This window comes from Triturus cristatus, chromosome 3_2 (assembly GCF_964204655.1).
Source record: "Triturus cristatus chromosome 3_2, aTriCri1.1, whole genome shotgun sequence".
Classification (NCBI taxonomy): Eukaryota; Metazoa; Chordata; class Amphibia; order Caudata; family Salamandridae; genus Triturus; species Triturus cristatus.
This window is the reverse complement of record NC_140584.1, coordinates 883,953,558-883,973,751: the sequence shown is the minus strand read 5'-3', so window position 1 is coordinate 883,973,751 and position 20,194 is coordinate 883,953,558. Positions and strand designations below refer to the sequence as shown.

Below are 20,194 nucleotides of genomic sequence, written 5' to 3'. Positions count from 1 at the left end.
GTCGCTAGGAGTACTTAGACGCCGCCCTCACGCGACGTCAGTTCTTCTTTTTTCCGCGCCACTAAGCGCCGATCCGGGAAGAGTATACCCTTTTAGTCACTTTTTGACTAACCTTTCTGAACTCTTTTGGTTCCATTTCCAGTCGACCTCGACTCTGGTGCCGGTAGTGATGCCTGGATTCAAACCGTGTGACGCCTGTCACCGTCTGATGTCGGTCACAGATCACCACCGCCGGTGTCTCTACTGCCTTGGGGCCGACCATGATGCCGAGCCTTGACCTCGAAGGCTAGGCGGGAGCTGTCCCGCAAGCTGCTCGAGATCCGGCAGTCGGCTCCGCGCCGCTCGAGGTCCTGGTCGAGGGACCGGTCGCGGAGCCGCAGTCATCACCGTTCATCGGGGTCAAAGTCCTCGCATTCCGGTAAGTCAAGGCGCAGCAAGAAGTGGAAGAGGCGGCATCGCTCTTCTGACTCCCCTCGCCGGTCACGCGACTCGGCTGAGGGTTTCGGGTGGCACCACCCACGCGGATCTGTCGGAGCCGCAGGGGTCGCATCCGACCCCATACCTTGCGGTACCTGGGTCTGACGCGACTCCGGCGGAGATCAGAGACTTCCTTTTGGCAATGAGGAGTCTGGCTCCGCTGTCGATGCCTGCCGGCACGTCTTCGGGCCCCGCAGGCTCGACTGGGAGGCCTAGCGAGCCGGCGGCTCCGGCGCTGTCATCTACTTCGGTCCCGACGCCACAGGCCCCTGTTGGATCCAGGCCTGGATCCTGGTCGACGCCGGTCGACCTTACGACCCCTTCACCGGCGTCGACCCCTTCGGTGCTGCCCCTGGCGCCGGCTTCGGACGACGTCGTCCCCAGGTTTAGTCCCAGTCCGGGCACGGCGCCATACCCAGCACCGATGGATGTCAGGTTCATCTTCCGCCCGGCTCCGACCATTCCACCTGTCTACCAGGAGTCGGATGACGGGGACGACTGGGAGGGGTCTGAGGACCCTCTGGCACAGCAGTGCCAGTTATCTCAGGACTGGGCCGAAGAGCTTGGGGATGCCAGTGGTCTTGACACTTCCCCTGACACTGGCTTCATCTCTCCTCCCTCCGTGGTTACGGAGGAGGGTGCTACCTATTCTGTGGTCCTGCACAAGGCTGCCGAAGCCCTCGGGCTGGAGCCCCATGCTGTGGCTGTGAGGACTAATCTCCTCACTAAAGTGCTTCAACCGCCAGTAAGCTCCTCGGAGCCTCTGCTGCAGTTCAATGAAACACTGACGGACGTTCTGATGGGCACCTGGTCCAAGCCCTCCACAGTCCCTCCTGTGGACCGGAACGTGGCCTGGTGCTACCGCCCCGCACCGGGCGACCCCAGCTTTGTCGGTGCACCCCATGCCCGAGAGCCTGGTTATCCAGGCCTCTACCTCCCAGACCGCCTTCCCGTCCGTCCCCCGGATCGGGAATCCAAAAAGTTGGAACAGTTTGGGAAGAAAATGTTGCCCTCACTTAGATTGGGGTTGCGGTCTATCAACACCGCGTGCCTTTTGGACCGTTACACCCACTCCTTGTGGGATACGGTGGCTGACGTGCTGACCCAGTGTCCGGAGGAGGTCCAGACACGGCTCGCCCAGGCTCTTGCAGAGGGGCGGGATGCGGCACTGTATTCAATACGAAGTGGGCTGGACACAACGGACTCACTAGGCAGGGCAATTGCGACCACGGTGGCGATTCGTCGCCACGCCTGGCTGAGATCCACGAATTTCTCTGGGGATGTCCAGAGCACCCTCATGGACATGCCCTTGGATGGCCGTCGCCTTTTTGGAGACAAAGCGGATAGTGGGCTGGAGCGCTTTAAGGACTCCAGGGTTACGGCCAGGTCCTTGGGCCTTTCGGCCCGCGCCCGCAAACTTCCGCTTTTAGCCCCTTTCGTGGCCAAGGAAGGGGCGCCCCCTCACATCCGTCTAGCCACAGGCCGCAGAGCCAGCCTCAACGCGGTCGCGGATGTGGATTCCGCCGAGGCGGAGCAGGGATACAGAGAGCCGGTCCGCCCACATTTGCCCCAGCAGCATCTGCCTCAAAGCCCTCCTAGTCCGAGCTTTCAGGCCCATTCCACACCAGTGGGAGGCAGAATTCGCCATCACCTGCTCCACTGGCATACGATCACATCGGACAGGTGGGTGCTGCAAATTGTCTGAAGGGGCTACTCCCTCCCCTTCGAGGCGTCCCCTCCAGCCATGCCACCGCAGTACCACCGCATGTCGGGGGATCACGTGCAACTTCTGCAGGAGGAAGTTACGGCCCTCTTGGCCAAGGGGGCCATCGAGCACGTTCCTTGCCCAGAAGTAGGTCAGGGTTGTTATTCCCACTACTTTTTGGTTCCCAAGAAGGGCAAATGGGGCCTACGCCCTATCTTGGACCTCAGGAGCGTCAACGCCTTCCTCCGGAAGGATAAGTTCAAGATGCTCACCTTAGCTCCGGTTCTGGCTGCCCTAGACCCTGGAGACTGGATGGTAGCGTTGGACTTGCAGGACGCTTATTTCCTCATCCCCGTCCTGCCAGCCTACCGGCGTTACCTGCGGTTCACAGTGGGCCACGAGCATTTTCAGTTTACCGTGCTCCCCTTCGGCCTCACCAGTGCCCCTCGGGTGTTCACGAAAGTGATGGCGGTGGTCGCAGCTCATCTGCGCAGATTAGGGGTTCCAGTCTTCCCCTATCTCGACGACTGGTTGTTGAAGGCAGGCTCGCCCCAGGCAGTCGTCTCCCACCTCCAGACTACGGCCGATCTCCTGCATTTTCTGGGGTTTTCCATCAATGTGCCGAAGTCGCATCTGAGTCCCTCCCAGAAGCTCCGCTTCATCGGAGTGGTTCTGGACTCTGCGCAGTTCCGGGTCTATCCTCCGGAACAGCGGGTTTGGGATATTCAGGCTCTGATTCCGATCTTTCGGTCTTTATCCCGGGTTCCGGTCAGGTTGGTGCTGCGGCTCCTGGGTCTGATGGCCTCCTGCATCCTGCTGGTACATCACGCCAGGTGGCAGATGCGGGCTCTGCAGTGGGACCTGAAGTTTCAGTAGGCCCAGCATCGGGGCAACCTGTCCGACCATGTCTTGATCTCGAAGGGCACTGCAAGACAGTTGCAGTGGTGGCTCACGGACTGCGATTGGGTCAGTGGCAGATCCCTCTCCCTACCCCTACCGGAGCACGTAGTGGTGACGGATGCGTCCCTCCTGGGATGGGGGGGCCACATGGGAGAGGCGGAGATCAGAGGCGCCTGGTCTCCGGCGGAGTCCCGGCTCCATATCAACCTATTGGAGCTGCGGGCAATCCTACTTAAACTGAAGGCATTCCTTCCCTCTGTTCAGGGGAGTGTAGTTCAGGTGTTCATGGACAACACCACCGCCATGTGGTATTGCAACAAACAGGGCGGGGTGGGGGTCGTGGACCCTTTGTCAGGAGGCTCTGCGCCTCTGGACATGGCTGGAACATCAGGGCATCACCCTGGTGGTTCAACACCTGGCGGACTCTCTGAACGCCAGAGCGGACGAGCTCAGCCGCCGGTGCATGATGGATCACGAATGGCGTCTGAACTCGGACGTGGCGCAAGGACTCTTTCGGCAGTGGGGAGAGCCTTGGTTAGATCTATTCGCCACCGAAGAGAACGCGCAATGTCATCAGTTCTGTGCGTTGGAATTTCCAAGGCGGCACTCGCTAGGAGACGCTTTTCTTCGCGAGTGGAGTTCCGGTCTGTTGTACACCTTTCCGCCTATATCACTTCTGCCCAGAGTGTTGAAGAAGATCAGGCGCGACCGGGCCCAAGTCATCCTTGTGGCTCCGGATTGGGCACGAAGATACTGGTATCCCCAGCTACTCAGTCTATTGATCGATCCCCGATTCGACTGCCTCTTCAGGAGAACCTTCTGTCGCAGCAGCAGGGGACGGTCCTCCACCCGAACCTGTCCAGCCTCCACCTCCATGCGTGGAGATTGAGCGGCGACAGTTGATGCCATTTGACTTGCCTCCTGAAGTCTGTAATATAATTCTGGCAGCCAGGCATCCCTCCACTAAATCGGTATATGCCTGCAGGTGGAACAAATTTGTGGCATGGTGCACAGCAAAGGCTGTGGATCCCCTTTCCGCCTCTCTTTCTGAGGTTCTCCTCTTTCTTCTTTCCCTGGCCCAGCAGGGCTCTGCTCTGGGCACCCTCAAGGGATACCTTTTGGCTATTTCTGCTTTCTTACGGCTTCCTGATCAGCCTTCTCTTTTTAAATCTCCTGTTGTTTCTCGATTCTTTAATGGCATTACTCACATGTTTCCTCCTTTCACTTTCGTAATGCCTCAGTGGGATTTGAACCTAGTGTTGACCTATCTGATGTGCGCTCCCTTTGAGACTGCTTTCCTGGTTGCCATCACCTCTGCTAGAAGGGTGAGTGAGCTCCAGGCTCTCTCTTCTAAGCCTCCTTTCCTTTCTGTCCATCTGGACAAGGTTGTTCTCAGGACTCGTCCTTCCTTTCTCCCTAAGGTGGTAACTGCTTTTCACCGGCCAATCTGTTACACTGCCCACCTTCTTTCCGCCTCCGCATCCCTCGAAAGAGGAAGAGAGGCTCCACCGTCTGAACCCAAAACGGGCGCTGTCCTTTATCTGGACCGCACAAAACAGTTCCGGGTGGAGGACCAACTCTTTGTTGGCTACGTGGGCGCTAAGAAGGGGCGGGCGGTGCACAAGCGAACCATCTCTTGGTGGGTCGTTTTGTGCATTAAGTCCTGTTATTCCTTAGCTAAGAAGGAACCTCCTGTGCGGCTGAGGGCCCAGCGGCGACTACTGCCCTGGGACGGGGAGTCTCTTTGCAGGACATTTGTCTGGCAGCAACGTGGGCCTCGCTGCACACGTTTGCCAAACATTATTGGCTGGACAGCCAAGTCCGGAGAGATGGCTTCTTTGGCCGTTGCGTTCTCCAGGACTTCCTGGTGTGATCTTGGTTCGAAGACCCACCACCGGGGTTGGTATTGCTGGGGTATCTATTCTAAGGTGAGGAATCTAACTAACGTGTTCCTTTCAAATGAACAAGTTACTTACCTTAGGTAACGATATATCTGTAAGAAACATTAGTTAGTTAGATTTCTCACCGCCCCAACCATCCTCCCCGTTCTGCGAACCGATATCTAGGGTTAAGGTCATCCCTTTCAGGGCCCTAGATTCTTGGCACCAGTGTCGTTCTCTTGCATGGCTCTGCGTTCCTGGCGCAGAAAGCTATGTACAAGAACTGAAGTCCGCGCGCGAAGGCGGCGTCTAAGTACTCCGACGTCATCCCGGCGATGCCGACGACGGATGAGGAGCCGCAGACGACGCCTAGCGACGCGCAAGGGTATTGCTGACGAAAAAAATTTATTTCCGGATCCACCCTGACGCTTGGGGATATTCTAAGGTGAGGAATCTAACTAACTAATGTTACCTACAGATATATCGTTACCGAAGGTAAGTAACTTGTTCCTCAAGAACATCAGTAGTCCTGTATTACAAATAAATAACTATATATCCGGTTTGAAGGAGCCGTCCAAGTTCACAACATCATATTTGATAAGTCTCCTAAAGCAATTAGAGGAGAACCCTTCCTGTAACGTGACATTCACCAAAAGCGCCTACCCTCAAGCTATAAAATGTATATAAAAAGGGCAAATCTCTATGCCCATCAACAAGCCTTAATGATCCACGCAGTACTAAGAATGTTTTTTCAGACAATTGCTTCATCCTTGAACTAGCCACCGCAACTGGGAGGGTACTGCTATTCAGTCGTTGCTAAGCATGTGTATCTAAAGCCACACATTGTATGAACAGAAAATGCTACCTACCCTGCAAGCTTCTTCCCGAATGCGCCTCTAATGAGTCACATCTTTAAAGTACATTTGTTCTCTCTGCACATTACAATAATTCACACTCCATGCAGCCTTACACCCATTGTGCAGAAAAAGAATCTAACATGCAGTCGGTTCCCATGCGCAGTTTACATCAAGAGGAGTAGGTGCACTGCAACTCCTGACTCAAAAACGTTCTTTCAAGAGAAACAAATAGAACACAGCCGACCCAAACATGCTACAAATATATATATATGTATATATATATATCTATATCTATATTCACTGAAAAAACCATAGGTTTCACACATGTTATAGTTAGCTGGACATTTCACTCGTAAAAAACCAATGAAATTCCCCCGTTATAGTTAGTGCAGGCAACTATAACTCACGCGACCGCAATCCTCTGCTGATGATGTCAGATATTACATCCCTGATGACATATGTGTCTTTATGAAAAATAAATATTTGAAATATATGTATAGCTAAAGATTAATGGAAGAAGACATGGGTAAATGGGTGTCTAAATACAGTGATGTAATATCTGACATCATCAGCAGAGGATTGCGGTCGCGTGAGTTATAGTTGCCTGCACTAACTATAACGGGGGAATTTCATTGGTTTTTTACGAGTGAAATGTCCAGCTAACTATAACATGTGTGAAACCTATGGTTTTTTCAGTATATATATATATATATATATATATATATATATATTCACTGAAAAAACCATAGGTTTCACACATGTTATAGTTAGCGGAAATTTTACTGATAAAAAACCAATGAAATTCCCCCGTTATAGTTAGTGCAGGCAACTATAACTCACGCGACCGCAATCCTCTGCTGATGCTAATACTGTATTTAGACACTTATTTGCCCATGTCTTCTTCCATACATTTTTAGCTATACATATATTACAAATATTTTTTTTTCATAAAGACACGTATGTCATCAGCAGAAGATTGCGGTCGCGTGAGTTATAGTTGCCTGCACTAACTATAACGGGGGAATTTCATTGGTTTTTTATCAGTAAAATTTCCGCTAACTATAACATGTGTGAAACCTATGGTTTTTTCAGTGAATTTGCAAGGTTTTTTAAATGCTAATTCCTAACTATAACGTGTGTGAAACCTATGGTTTTTTCAGTGAATTTGTATGGTTTTTTAAACGCTAAGTTACTTTACGCCATTCGTGGCGTGCGCGCCCACTTAACGCAGTTCGTTCCGTGCGCGCACGGTGCGCTTCGCGCACAGCGCGCCCACTTTACGCAGTTAGTGCCGCGTGCCCACGTTACGCTAGATGGGCCATGTACGCACGATGCGCTTCGCGCACCGTGCGCACATGGAGGACATATGATGCACTTCGTTTTGAAAGGTAATATTTTAATTTTTCGTATATGTTAGAAGCCATGCACAAATGGTGCCCTTTGGGCACCAGTTGCACACGGGGTGGAGAGAGTGTGGATAATTTTTTTTTTAATTATTTTTTTTTTAAATATTTTAGTTTAACTCATCAATACTAAGCCATGCACAATTGGTGCCCTTCGGGCACCAATTGCACACGGGGTGGGGAGAGTGTGGATAATTTTTTTTTTTTTATAATTTTTTACCGTACACGTACGGTAAGCGTAATCGGCGAAATTAGCGAAAATATAAAAATTCCGTTTTTGGCCTTGGGGGATCTTTGGGGACTCCCTCAACATTGCTATGTGTGTGGGAGCTGTCTAAACAGCCCCTTTACATGTTTTTGTGCTTTAGATTTTAAACATCACTCTCAGTGCGAGAGAGAAAATGGCGGCCGCCGCTTCCTGGTTTCGGCCGATTCGAATGTTTACTAAGATCTAAGAGCCAATCAGAATCGCGCTCGCGCACGCCACCGTACGCGTACGGTAAGCGTACCGTAACCGCACCGTAAGCTGGCTCAGATATATATATTGATTTAAAGGCTATTTTCTCAGAATCTACTGAACAGATTTACACCAAACCTACAAAAGGCACTTCCTTGACCTGAGGACTACCTCTCTGCCAAATTTCTAGTAATTCTGTTCAGCCGTTCGGGCTGTAGCCCTGTCTAAAGGTCCTATGGAAAAATGCATGGGAAAAACGCGTTTTGGGACCCCCCTTTTATCTCAGCCCCCGCTTGACGAATCCCCCCGAGACTTTCAGGGAAGGAGCGTAACGTAGCGCCCCACCTATTTTGAAAAATTCGCGAGGATTCGTCGACCGGCGCTAAAGTTATTCAAAATAGAATGTTGCGGATTTCCTATGGAAACGTGGTCCTAACTATAACTACCTACTGGCGACCGCCAGTAGGTAATATATATATATATCTATCAAAATGGAGGTGGGTTTTTTGATGTCCAACCTGACAGCCGTATAAATATGCTGAAGATATCCTTGATGGAGAACTATGTTTACAGGTAAGTAACTATTTCTTATTTTCTGTGAATTCTTCTACCGTATAGAACACTTTTTTCTTACACTAATGTTTTGAACTCTGCAGTGTCATCTTCGCACCGATATGAGCCACCCGGTGAGCCAATTGAGGTAATCAGCCCGGCAAGTTCCCCCATGCCTGCACCTGAGAAATTGGAATCTTACCACCAGCAAGAAGCCTGTAAACCGAGCCAGTCAGAAAGTGAGTCTGTATTTTTATGGTCAAAAGTCTTCACTGTAATGTCTTCAAAACATTTAGTAGACGAAAGAAAAATAAAAAAACAGCCTTTAATTACTTAATCTGAAAGAGACACGTTAGTTATAGATTCCTTACCTTAGAATATCCCCAGGCGTCAGACTGGATCCGGAAAGTTTTTCGTCAGCAGTACCCGTGCGCGTCGGTAGGCGGCGTCGTAGCCGCCGAGATGACGTCGTCTGAGCTACTTAGACGCGCCCACGCGCACTAACGTCAGTTCTTTTTTTTTTCGTGCCAGCAACCACAGATCCGATAGAGAGAGTGGTACCCCTAGTTAATATTTTAACTTGGTTTTTGAGAACTTGTTTCTCTTGTTTTGTCGAGTACTCGACTCCTGGTGCAGTAAGGATGCCCGGGTTTAAGTCCTGTAGGGCCTGCCATCTGAACATGTCAGCGGAGGACCAGCATGTCGTGTGTCTCTTCTGCTTGGGGCACGCCCATGACCCAGAGACGTGCCCCAGTTGTCGGGCCATGGCGCCGAAGACTTGCGGGAGCGTTCCCGGCAGTTCTTTGTAGTCCAGCAATAGTTCTGCGCCACTCAATGTCCCGTGGGCAGTCGAGGGGCGGTCGCGGTGCCTATACCATCATTTGTAGCATCGGGGTCAGGTAAGTCGAAGCGCTATACCAGGTCGAAGACGCGGCATCGCTCTTCGCCTACCCCTCACTGGTCGCGGGACGCGGTGGAGGGAGCGGGTTGTCACTCCCTCGCGGCTCCAGTGGAGCCTCCGTTGTTGCCTGCTGCGTACCCGCCTTCTCCGGGGCCGTACGTGACTCCGGAAGGAATACAAGTGTTCCTATCGGCCATGGGCCTTTTATTTGCTCCTTCGGGTTCCTCAGGAGCGCCTTTGGGCCCCGTGGAACTGTTGGGTGGTTTTGCCCCCATGCCGCCGCCTTTGGCCCCGGCAAGTTACCCTGGGACTCTGTTGACTCCGGCCTCGGCCCCGCCATTGGCTCCTGGCATCGGCGCAGCCGCTGCTTCCAACCTCGGTGCCAATTGTCACCCATTCTTTGCCCTGGGAGGGGTCTAGGGACCCTCTCATGGCTCAGTGTGGGGATGCACCACACTAAGAGGCCAATGCGGAGGATCTGAGCGATCTGGAATTTATCTACACGCCCAAGTACACTTGCCTCTTCCTCCGTGGCTACGGAGCAAGATGGGACATTTTCTGTGGTGTTGCGCAGGGTGACTGAGGCTCTTAACCTCAAGTTCCCTACGGTGTCTCTCAGGACCAATCTCCTGACTGAGGTGATTCGGCCAGGGGCCTCCTCCACGGAGCCGCTGCTGCCCTTTAATCACGCACTTAGACATCCTCTGGGCACCTGGTCCACGTCCCCCTCAGGTACTCCTGTAGATAGGAGTGTGGCACAACGGCATCGCCTGGCCCCGGTCGACCCCAGTTTCCTCACATAACACCCGACAAATTGTTGTCCAGGCCTCTGCTTCCCCCAGCGCTTTCCCTTCCGCACCTCCGGATAGGGTACACAAAAAAATAATAATAATAATAAAGGCTAGTTACGCCTGGCTCAGAGCCTCTGGCTTCTCAGGGGATGTCCAGAATGCTTTGTTGGACATACCCTTTGATGGCACGTGCCTCTTGGGTGACCACTCAGATGGAACGTTTTAAGGACTCCCGGGCAACGGCCCAGTGCTTGGGCCTTTCCGCCACGCTCACTCCCTCGGGATCTGCCTTTCGTTCCTTTCCTGGCAGGGACGAGGTGCCCAAACACATTCCTTTCAAAGCCGCCGGCCTGCGCAGCAGCACTCTCGGCGCAGCCGCTGAAAGGGGACCCGCAGAGGTCGGTCACGGGACCAGCGGCCTGGTCAGTCTGCTGCTACCACGGCCTCCAAACCCTCTTAATCCGTGGGGTTTCGGGCCCACCAAACGCATGTGGGCGGCACGATTCGCCATCGCCTCCCACACTGGCGCACCATCATTTGGGACAGTTGGGTTTTTGCAGAGCGTCCGAAGGGGCTACTCCCTCCCATTCCGGACTGCACCTCCGGCCCTGCCCCCTCCGTACCACCGCATGTTGGTGGATCACTTGACACTTCTCCAGCAGGCCATTCCAGCCCTCTTGGTCAGAGGGGGCCGTCGAGCGCGTTCCGACGCCAATAGTAGGTCGTGGTTGTTATTCCCACTACTTCTTGATTCCAAGGAAGGACAAGGGCCTGCGTCCTTACGTCACTTACTTCCTTCGGAAGAAACAGTTCAAAATACTTCCGCTTTCAGTTCCCGGTACTCCCTTTTGGCCTTACCAGTGCCCCTCAGGTGTTCACAGAAGTGATGGCGGTGGTCGCAGCTCATCTGCGCATATCAAGGGTTTCAGTCTTCCCCCTATCTCGACTACTGGCTGTTGAGGGCGGGCTCGCCCCAAGCAGTCTCACACCTCCAACCTACGGCCAACCTCCTGCATTTGCTGGGGTTCTCCATCCATTTGCCAAAGTCACATCTGGTTCCCTCACGGAAGCTCCTCTTGATTGGAGCGATTGTGGACATGGTGCGAGTTCGGGTTTATCTTCCCGAACAGCGCGTCCATGAACGTCAGATCCCTCTTCCTTCCCCAACCGGAGCACACAATGGTAACATAGGTGTCCCTCCAGGGATGGGGCGGCCATAAGGGGGAGGCGGAGATCAGAGGCCTCTGGTCTCCGGCAGAGTCCAAGCTTCATATCAATCAGTTGGAGCTTACATCGATCCTGCTTGCACACAAACCATTCCTTCCCTCGGTCAGGAGGACAGTAGTGCAGGGGTTCTCGGACAGCACCACCGCCATGTGGTACTGCAACTAGCGAGGCGGGTGGGGTCGTGTACCCTATGTCAGGAGGCGCTGCACCTCTGGACGTGGCTGGACCACCAGGGCATTCTACTGGTGGTTCAACACTTTGCAGGTTCTGTGCACACCGGGGCGGACGATCTCAGCCGCCGGTGCATCATGGATCACGAATGGCAGCTTCACTCGGAGGTGGCACTAGGTCTCTCTCAGCAATGGGGAGAACCTTGGTTAGATCTATTCTCCACCAAAGAGAACGTGCAATGTCAGCGGATCTGCGCGTTGGAGTTTCCAAGGCGGCACTCGCTCGGAGACGCTTTTCATCGCTAGTGGACTTCCGGTCTGTTGTACGCCTTTCCGCTCTGTTTTACGCCTTTCCGCCTATACCACTTCTGCCCAGAATGCTGAAGAAGATCAGGCGCGACCGGGCCCAAGTCATCCTTGTGGCTCCGGATTGGACACGAAGATACTGGTAACCCGAGCTACTCAGTCTATCGATCGATCCCCCAATCCGACTGCCTCTTCGGGAGGATCTCCTGTCGCAGGGGACGGTCCTCCACCCAAACCTGTCCAGGCTCCACCTCCTTGCGTGGAGATTGAGCAGCAACAGCTGATTCCATTTGACTTGCCTCCCGAAGTCTGTAATGTGATTTTGGCAGCCCGGCGTCCCTCCACTAAAACTGTATACGCCTGTCGGTGGAAAAAATCTGTGGCATGGTGCACAGCGAAATCTGTTGATCCTCTTGCTGCCCCTCTTTCTGAGGTCCTATTGTTCCTTCTTTCTTTGGCCCAGCAGGGCTCCTCTCTGGGCACTATCAAGGGCTACCTTTCTGCTCTTTCAGCCTTTCTTAGGCTGCCTGAACAGCCCTCTCTTTTCAAGACCCCAGTTGTCAACAGATTTCTCAAAGGCATTACTCACCTTTTCCCTCCTATTCCTTTTGTGATGCCTCAATGGGACTTAAACCTGGTTCTCACATACTTGATGTGCGCTCCCTTTGAGCCTCGTCATAACTGTCCTTTGCGGTTATTAACTTTGAAAACTGTCTTTCCGGTGGCCATCACCTCCGCTCGGCGGGTGAGTGAGCTCCAAGCTCTTTCCTGTAAACCTCCTTTCCTGGCGATTCATCCGGATAAGGTTGTGCTTTGTCCGCATCCCTTCTTTCTACCAAAAGTAGTCTCTGCCTTTCATCACAGGCAAACTGTCACTCTGCCCACTTTCTTTCCGCCTCCGCACCCTTCAAGAGAAGAGGAGAGGCTCCACCCTCTGGACCCAAAACGTATGCTGTCGTTCTATCTCTACCGCACACAACAGTTCCCGGTGGATGACCAGCTCTTTTTGGCTACGTGGGCGCCAAGAAAGGCCGGGCTGTGCACAAGCGCACTATCTCCCGATGGGGTGTCTTGTGCATTAAAGCCTGTTACTCTCTGGCAAAAAAGGAACCTCCGGTTGGGCTACGCACCCATTCTACCATGGCGACAGCAGCTACTACAGCATTGGGACGCGGTGTCCCCCTGCAAGACATCTGTCAGGCAGCCACGTGGGCCTCGCTGCATACTTTCACTAAGAAATATTGCCTTGACAGTCAGGCCTGGAGAGAAGGCTTCTTTGGCCGTTCAGTTCTCCGTGACTTTCTGGTGTAATCTCACTTCGTACACCCACCACCGGGGTTGGTATTGCTTGGGTATGTATTCAATGGTAAGGAATCTATCACTAACTTGTCTCTTTCAGATGCACAAGTTACTTACTTGTGTAACGATCTATCTGTAAGAGTCATTCGTTAGTGATTGATTCATTACCGCCTGCCCATCCTTCCCGTACTGCGAACTGTTCTCTAGGGTTCAGGTCATCCCTTTCAGGACCCTAGTTCTATTGCACCAGTAGTCTGTCTCTGGCATGGCTCTGCGTTCCTGGCTCGGAAAAGTCGTGTACAGAACAAACATCCGTGCGCATGGGCGCGTCTAAGTAGCTCCGACAACGTCACCTCGGTAGCTGCGGCGTACGTGGAGCCGTACGACGACGCCTACCGACGCGCAGGGGTACTGCTGACGAAAAACTTTCTGGATCCAGTCTGACGCCTGGGGATATTCTATGGTAAGGAATCTACCACTAACTAATGTCTCTTACAGATATAAATTCACACAAGTAAGTAACGTGTGCTTTATGATGTTCTGATTTTGGGCCATCGCACAGAACAGAAATTAGGTTATGAATTACTCTTGGGGGAGCCACCTTTTTAATGGCTTTTCTAAAGACCCCATTTGACATCTGTATATGTATAATATGACTTCATGTACTTTAATTGTTTAATATACTTATTGTCTCTCTTCTCCTACCAACACTGAAAGTCAAAGAAATGTAAAAAAATGTATCTGAAAGAGACAATTAGTTATAGATTCCTTACTTTTAGAATTACCCCCAGGTGTCAGACTGGATTCGGAGAATTTTTTCGTCGGCAGTACCCCTGCGCGTCGAAAGGTGGCATCAGTCGGCTCCGTGTTCGCCGCTGGCGTCGTGGTCGCTGGGATGACTTCGCAGTAGCTAATTAGACGCCGCCCTCGCGCACTGACGTCGGTTATTTCTTTTTCCGTACCAGCCAGCGCAAATCCGGAGACAGCGGTACCTTCAGTAACTTTTTGACGACTTTTGTTGATATCTTTTTTGAGTCTTCGGCCCCTGATGCACATTAGGGATGCCCGGTTTCATGGCTTGCGGTTCCTGCCGAAAACTGATGTCTGTGACGGATCCGCACCGCGTGTGCCTGTGGTGCCTGGAACGCGACCACGATCCCAATTCCTGCTCCGACTGCCGGACCATGAATCCAAAGTCTTTGCGGAGTGGTCCTGAAAGCTTCTCAAGGCCCGGCATTCCAGGTCGCGCGGGAGGTCGAGATACCGGTGACGTAGCCACCACCACCACTCCTCTTCGAATCCTTCGCACTTCTCAGGTAGGTCGAAGCACAAGAAGTCGAAGAAGCATTGTCGCTCTTCAACTTCTCCCCGTCTGTCGGGCGACGCGACGAGGGATGCGGGTGGTCCCCTCCCGCGGCTCCGCGTACAGAGCCCGAAGTGTCGGCTCCTAGTTTCCCTCCCTTTTCGGCACTCCGAGCAACCCCTGCCCAGCTTTGAAGCTTTTACGAAGCAATACATGCCATCTTTGGGCAGCCCGACTCTGCTGGCATGCCTTCGGGCCCCAGGGACTCGGCTAGGGACCCTGGCTGGGCCTTCGCTGCCTGCGGCTTCAGCCTCAGTACCGCAGGGTCTTCTTGGATCTGGATCGGCACCGGTCGTCCTAATAACATCTCCACCGGCGACGATTCTACCGGCACCACGCCCGCAGCCGACGCCGGTTATGTCCCCAGAAGGCGTTGACCCAGACCTCCACCCCGATGTGGACACGGGCCGGACTGACGTCGACCGATGCCGAATCCAGCACCGAGGGGTACTTTTGTATCCCTGTTCCACACTGGTTCTGTCAGGCCAGATTAGCAACCAGAGCAGGGTGAGGAGGACCTGGAGGGGTCTGGAGACCCATAAACTGACTAGTTGGAGTACGATCCGGACTGGAAAGAGAAGTTGGAGGATGCCAGTGGTCTGGATACCTCCCCAGACCTTGGCATGTTGTGTCCACCTACTGTGGCTACAGAGGAGGGAGATTCTTACGCAGTGGTGTTGCGTAGGGCGGCCGTGGCTCTCAACCTCGAGCTACCTACGGTGGAGGTCAGGACTTAACCTCCTGACAGATGTGCGGGCAGCGAGCTCTTCGGAGCCCCTGCTGCTGTTTAATGAAGCCCTAACTGGCATCCTTTTGGGCACCTGGTTGTGAGAAGTTGGCCTGATATATGATGTCACTAGTTCTAGTGTACACCTTGTATCAGTCCAAACAACCCTTATGGTGATTGGTTGTAAAGTCAACCTTATAGACCAGCTATCCTAGTGGTAGCATGGACAAGAGCAGTCTTAGGCTAAACTCTGTATGGCATGTGAAGCCAGCTGTTATACCATTTGCAATCCCTTGAATACCAAATGAAAGGACACCACAACAGATATATATAAAAATAGAATGTATTTATTCTAGTCAAAATAACCTCAGCACTCTTTATGAGATTCGAGGTAAGTAAAACACAGTCTTATTTAAGCATACATTAAGTCACACAGGTAAGTAATACAGTTAGGCCATAGGGGCCACGCAAACCATATACTAAGTAAGTGGTATAAGGACCACTGTCACGAACACAGGTTAGGCCTAGGCCTAGGGAATCGCTGGGGCTACACTATACTACCAATTGCTAGGAAGTGGGAGGCCCACAGGATTCAGGTGCAGAGTGGAAACACTCACGCGTAATGCGTTAAAGTCGATAGAAATAGTAGTGTTTAGAATTAAAGAGTTTTAGGACACTTCGGAAGGAGCTAGGAGTTAGAGACTTGGAAACTAGACCCTAGGATAGTCAATACCCTTGTGAGCACCGAACTACTCAAGTTACCTAGCCCACGGGCTGGGGGTGCATAGGTGTGAACTTGCGTCGGGTTTCGTCGTCGACTCCTATGGATGCCTGAAGGAAAGATGCTGACAGGCAGTCAGTGAAGAGTGTCCAGTGGATTCCAAGGATGGAATCAAGAAGGAGGATACCTGCAAGCAGAGGGGACAGAGTCTAGGTCACCAGCCAGGAGCCGGGAAGGAACCAGGGAGGAACCAGGCGATGTTGTGAAGATGCAGGTGAAGAGGTGAAGCTTGTCGCAGCAGCCACGGGTACCAGGAGGCGTCGAGGACGACCAGAACCAGGAGCCGAGCTGCCCCACGAAGGCTCTTGCTGTCGGCGGCGTCGATGTCGAATTCGGACCCAACAAGCCTTGGCAAGCTTGTTCTCTTTCACAGGGAAGCAAGGGCCAGGCTGGAGGAGCCAAACCAGCGGTGTAAAGTTAAGGTTTCGTCGTCACAGAGGCTACTGGCCAACGGGCAAGTAACCGGACAGACGCGTCTAGCAGGAAAATGTAGAAGGGCCCCACGCAGGACTCGTGGAGTGTGGAGGGCTGATCTTCGGTGCAGATGGTGCTCGGGGTTGGGGCTTCTCAATCCCCAGAGCACAACTTCGAGGATGCCTCAGAAGCTGCACTGGAAGCTAGTAGCTAATTTTCCCAGGTAGCCGGTCCCACGTCGCTCGTCGCCTCCACGGATCTCAGCTTCGCTGTGGATGTGGATCAGGGTCGGAGAAGTCTGGAAGTCAAGGCGCTGGTCGGGCTCTGCAGTCTGTTCCTTGTAGAACTTGGGCAAAGCAAACGGCAGGTCGCTTGATGGTGCCTGTTTGCACAGGGTGGCCACTCCTTGGCCACAAGGGAGATTCTTCAGTCTTCTTCCGTAGTCGAATGTCGAAGGTCCAGAGTTTCTGTTCAAGTTGCAGGTTCAGGATAATCTCAAGTCCTAGGGACCCAGCTCCCACTCTTATACTAATCTGGGGGGCTGGTTTACCTGCTAGGTCCCGCCTATGGGTGGGACCAGGGAGGGGCTGGAGTGCCTTCCCTTTGTCCAGTTTCGTGCCAGGACTGGGGCTGGAGTGCCCCAGCACCAGTTTGAACCGGACTATGCATGGGACACCTTGTGTGGCCCAGGCAGTGTCTCGTTTCATTCATACCTCCCTGCCCCAATACACTAAATCCTGTCTAGGGTGGTGCTAGCACCTCCCAAGGCAGGAAACCTATTGTCCATGCCTCCCTCGCTGGAAGGACTCCCAGCAGCAGGAGGTCAGACTTGTGTCTGTGGCAGCAGCATCCATTTTGTGATGCTGGGGCTCTGGTTAACTTTAACTGGGTAGCAGGATTTTAATATGTCTTCTCCTCTAGAAGGGGGGAATACTATCCTCATCGCCAGAAATGGTGTGGGGGTAGTATTCCACAGTGTTAGACACCGTACACGACATGTTTCGATAAAGCCAAACCATAGTTACCATAACCACGAGGATTATAAGGCACTTTAAGAGTATATGGTAGGCAATATCATAGAACAGCTATAAGGACATGGTTCCGAAAGCTGCAGACAGGCTCAGCTCATGCTAGAGCACCATCTCACATGTTACCAAGCACTCTGCCTTCAGGATTGTTAAGGCCTGCCATAGGAGTGACTGATAGGTTACCCATGTGCCTATATAGAAGGTAGGCATAGCAATACTATGCCTAAGCAAGGGGTGATTACACAACCTTGCCCCAGCTGAGTGATCAGCCAGTTGTGTCATAATGGAAGGCCAGCCTGGGGTAGCATAATACATGCTGCAGCCCCTGGTAGGCCTAGGGTACACCTATGCCCTGGGTACCTAAGGTGCACTGTGCAGGGACCTATAAGGTGATCCTTACCAATTGGGTTATGTACCTAAAGTACACAGTATGAATTTAGAGCGAGAACAGCTAGGCTGTGGGTCTGATTAGCAGGCCCACAGCCACATCTAAGTCGAAAACCAGTGAAGCAAAAGCAAAAAGTGGGGGTGACCATAGAAAGCAGACCCTACTCTCCTACACACCCCCCCCCCCCCCCCAAACTTAGGGACATTAAACTAACCTTGACCAGTTGAGTCTTCATGTTCTAAGTGGAAATATCTGGAGAGTCCATCTGCATTGGCATGGTCAGTCCCAGGTTTATGTTCCACTGTGAAGTCCATCCCCTGTAGGGAAATGGACCACCTAAGAAGTTTGGGATTTTCACTCTTCATCTGATTTAGCCACAAGAGGGGCTTATGGTCTGTCTGAATCTTGAAGTGAGTGCCAAACAGGTATGGCCTCAGCTTCTTCAGGGCCCAAACCACAGCAAAGGCCTCCCTCTCAATAGCTGACCAACGTTTCTCTCTAGGGGTCAGCCTTCTACTAATAAAAGCAATGGGCTGGTCTTGACCATCTATATTCAGTTGTGAAAGAACAGCTCCCACACCCAACTCAGAAGCATCTGTCTGGACAATGAACTCTTTGGAGTAGTCTGGACTTTTCAGAATAGGTGCAGTGCACATGGCCTGCTTCAGGTCATCAAATGCTTTCTGACAGCTTACTGTCCACTGAACTTTCTTTGGCATTTTCTTAGAGGTCAAGTCATTAAGTGGTGTCACAATGGACCCATAGTTCTTAACAAACTTTCTGTAGTACCCAGTCAGGCCCAAGAAAGCTCTGACCTGAGTCTGGGTAATTGGAGGAGTCCAGTTCTTTATGGTCTGGATCTTGCTCTCCAGTGGTTCAACCTGACCCCCACCTACTAGGTGGCCCAGGTACACAACCTTGCTCTGCCCTATCTGGCACTTAGTGGCCTTGATAGTGAGGCCTGCCTTCTGCAGGGCCTCTAAAACATTCCTCCGGTTGACCAGGTGATCCTCCCAGGTGGAGCTAAAGACAGCAATATCATCAAGATAAGCTGCACAGTAGTTATCCAGGCCTGTAAGGACTTGATTCACCAACCTTTGGAAAGTGGCAGGTGCATTCTTCAAGCCAAAGGGCATTACCACAAATTGATAATGTCCTCCTGGGGTTGAGAAAGCAGTTTTGGCCTTTGCACTCTCAGCTAGTCTGATTTGCCAGTAGCCTGCTGTCAGGTCAAATGTACTCAAAAACTTGGCAGCTGCCAATCTGTCAATGAGCTCATCTGCCCTAGGTATTGGGTGGGCATCTGTCCTAGTGACAGCATTGAGACCTCTGTAGTCCACGCAAAACCTCATCTCTCTTTTACCATCTTGGGTGTGAGGTTTTGGCACAAGAACTACAGGACTAGCCCAAGGGCTCTCTGAAGGTTGAATGACTCCCAGCTCCAACATCTTTTGTACCTCAATTTTTATGCAGTCCCTGACATGGTCAGGTTGCCTGTAGATTTTACTCTTCACAGGCAGACTGTCACCAGTGTCCACCTCATGGGTGCACCAGTTTGTCTGAATTGGGGTCAGTGAGAACATACGTCTATAGGCCTGCAGAACTTGTCTGCAGTCCTGTTGCTGATGGTTAGTGAGGCTGTCAGAAAAGACCACACCATCAACTGAACCATCATCAGGGTTCTGAGTCAGCAGGTCTGGGAGAGGGTCACTCTCTTCCTCCTGCCCCTCATCTGTAGCCATGAGTGAGCCCATGTCTGCCCTGTCAACATATGCCTTCAGTCTGTTGACATGAAGCACCCTGTGGGGGCTTCTGGGAGTCCCAAGGTCCACCAAGTAGGTGACTTCTCCCTTTTGCTCAACAATAGTGTGGGGTCCAGACCATTTGTCTTGGAGTGCTGCTGGGGCCACTGGCTCCAACACCCACACTTTCTGCCCTGGCTGGTACACAGTCAGCACAGCCTTTTGGTCATGCCAAGCTTTTTGGAGTTCTTGGCTTGCCTCAAGGTTTTTAGAAGCCTTCTTCATATACTCTGCCATCCTGGAGCGGAGGCCAAGTACATAATCCACTATATCCAGTTTGGGTTGTCTGAGAGGTCTCTCCCATCCTTCCCTTACTAGACACAGGGGTCCCCTTACAGGATGCCCAAACAAAAGCTCAAAAGGGCTGTAGCCAACCCCCTTTTGTGGTACCTCTCTGTAAGCAAACAGAAGGCAGGGTAAAAGGATGTCCCATCTTCGCCTAAGCTTGTCTGCTAAACCTTTTATCATCCCTTTTAGGGTCTTGTTGAACCTCTCAACATGCCCATTGCATTGTGGGTGATAGGGTGTAGTGAATTTGTAGTTGACACCACACTCCTTCCACATTGCAGTCAAATATCCTGACATGAAGTTGGCACCTCTGTCAGAAACAACCTCCTTTGGAAAACCCACTCTGGAGAATACTCCAAGTAAGGCCCTTGCCACAACAGGTGCTGTTGTGGTCCTCAGGGGTATAGCTTCTGGATACCTGGTGGCATGGTCCACTATCACCAGTATGAATCTGTGCCCAGGTGCGGTTTGGGGGTCC

At 52.2% G+C, this 20,194-nt stretch overlaps 1 protein-coding gene across 33 annotated transcripts in view; it reads left to right on the top strand.

Moving 5' to 3' along the window:
- Positions 1 to 20,194, top strand: part of NCOR1 (nuclear receptor corepressor 1) — a 1,832,391-nt gene that overhangs the window by 1,596,551 nt on the left and 215,646 nt on the right. For all 33 annotated transcript variants that reach the window (XM_085649294.1, XM_085649293.1, XM_085649281.1 and 30 more), the window contains one exon: positions 8,336 to 8,470. In XM_085649294.1, coding sequence (XP_085505420.1) covers positions 8,336 to 8,470 — 135 coding nt within the window. The remainder of the gene's footprint in view (positions 1 to 8,335; positions 8,471 to 20,194) is intronic.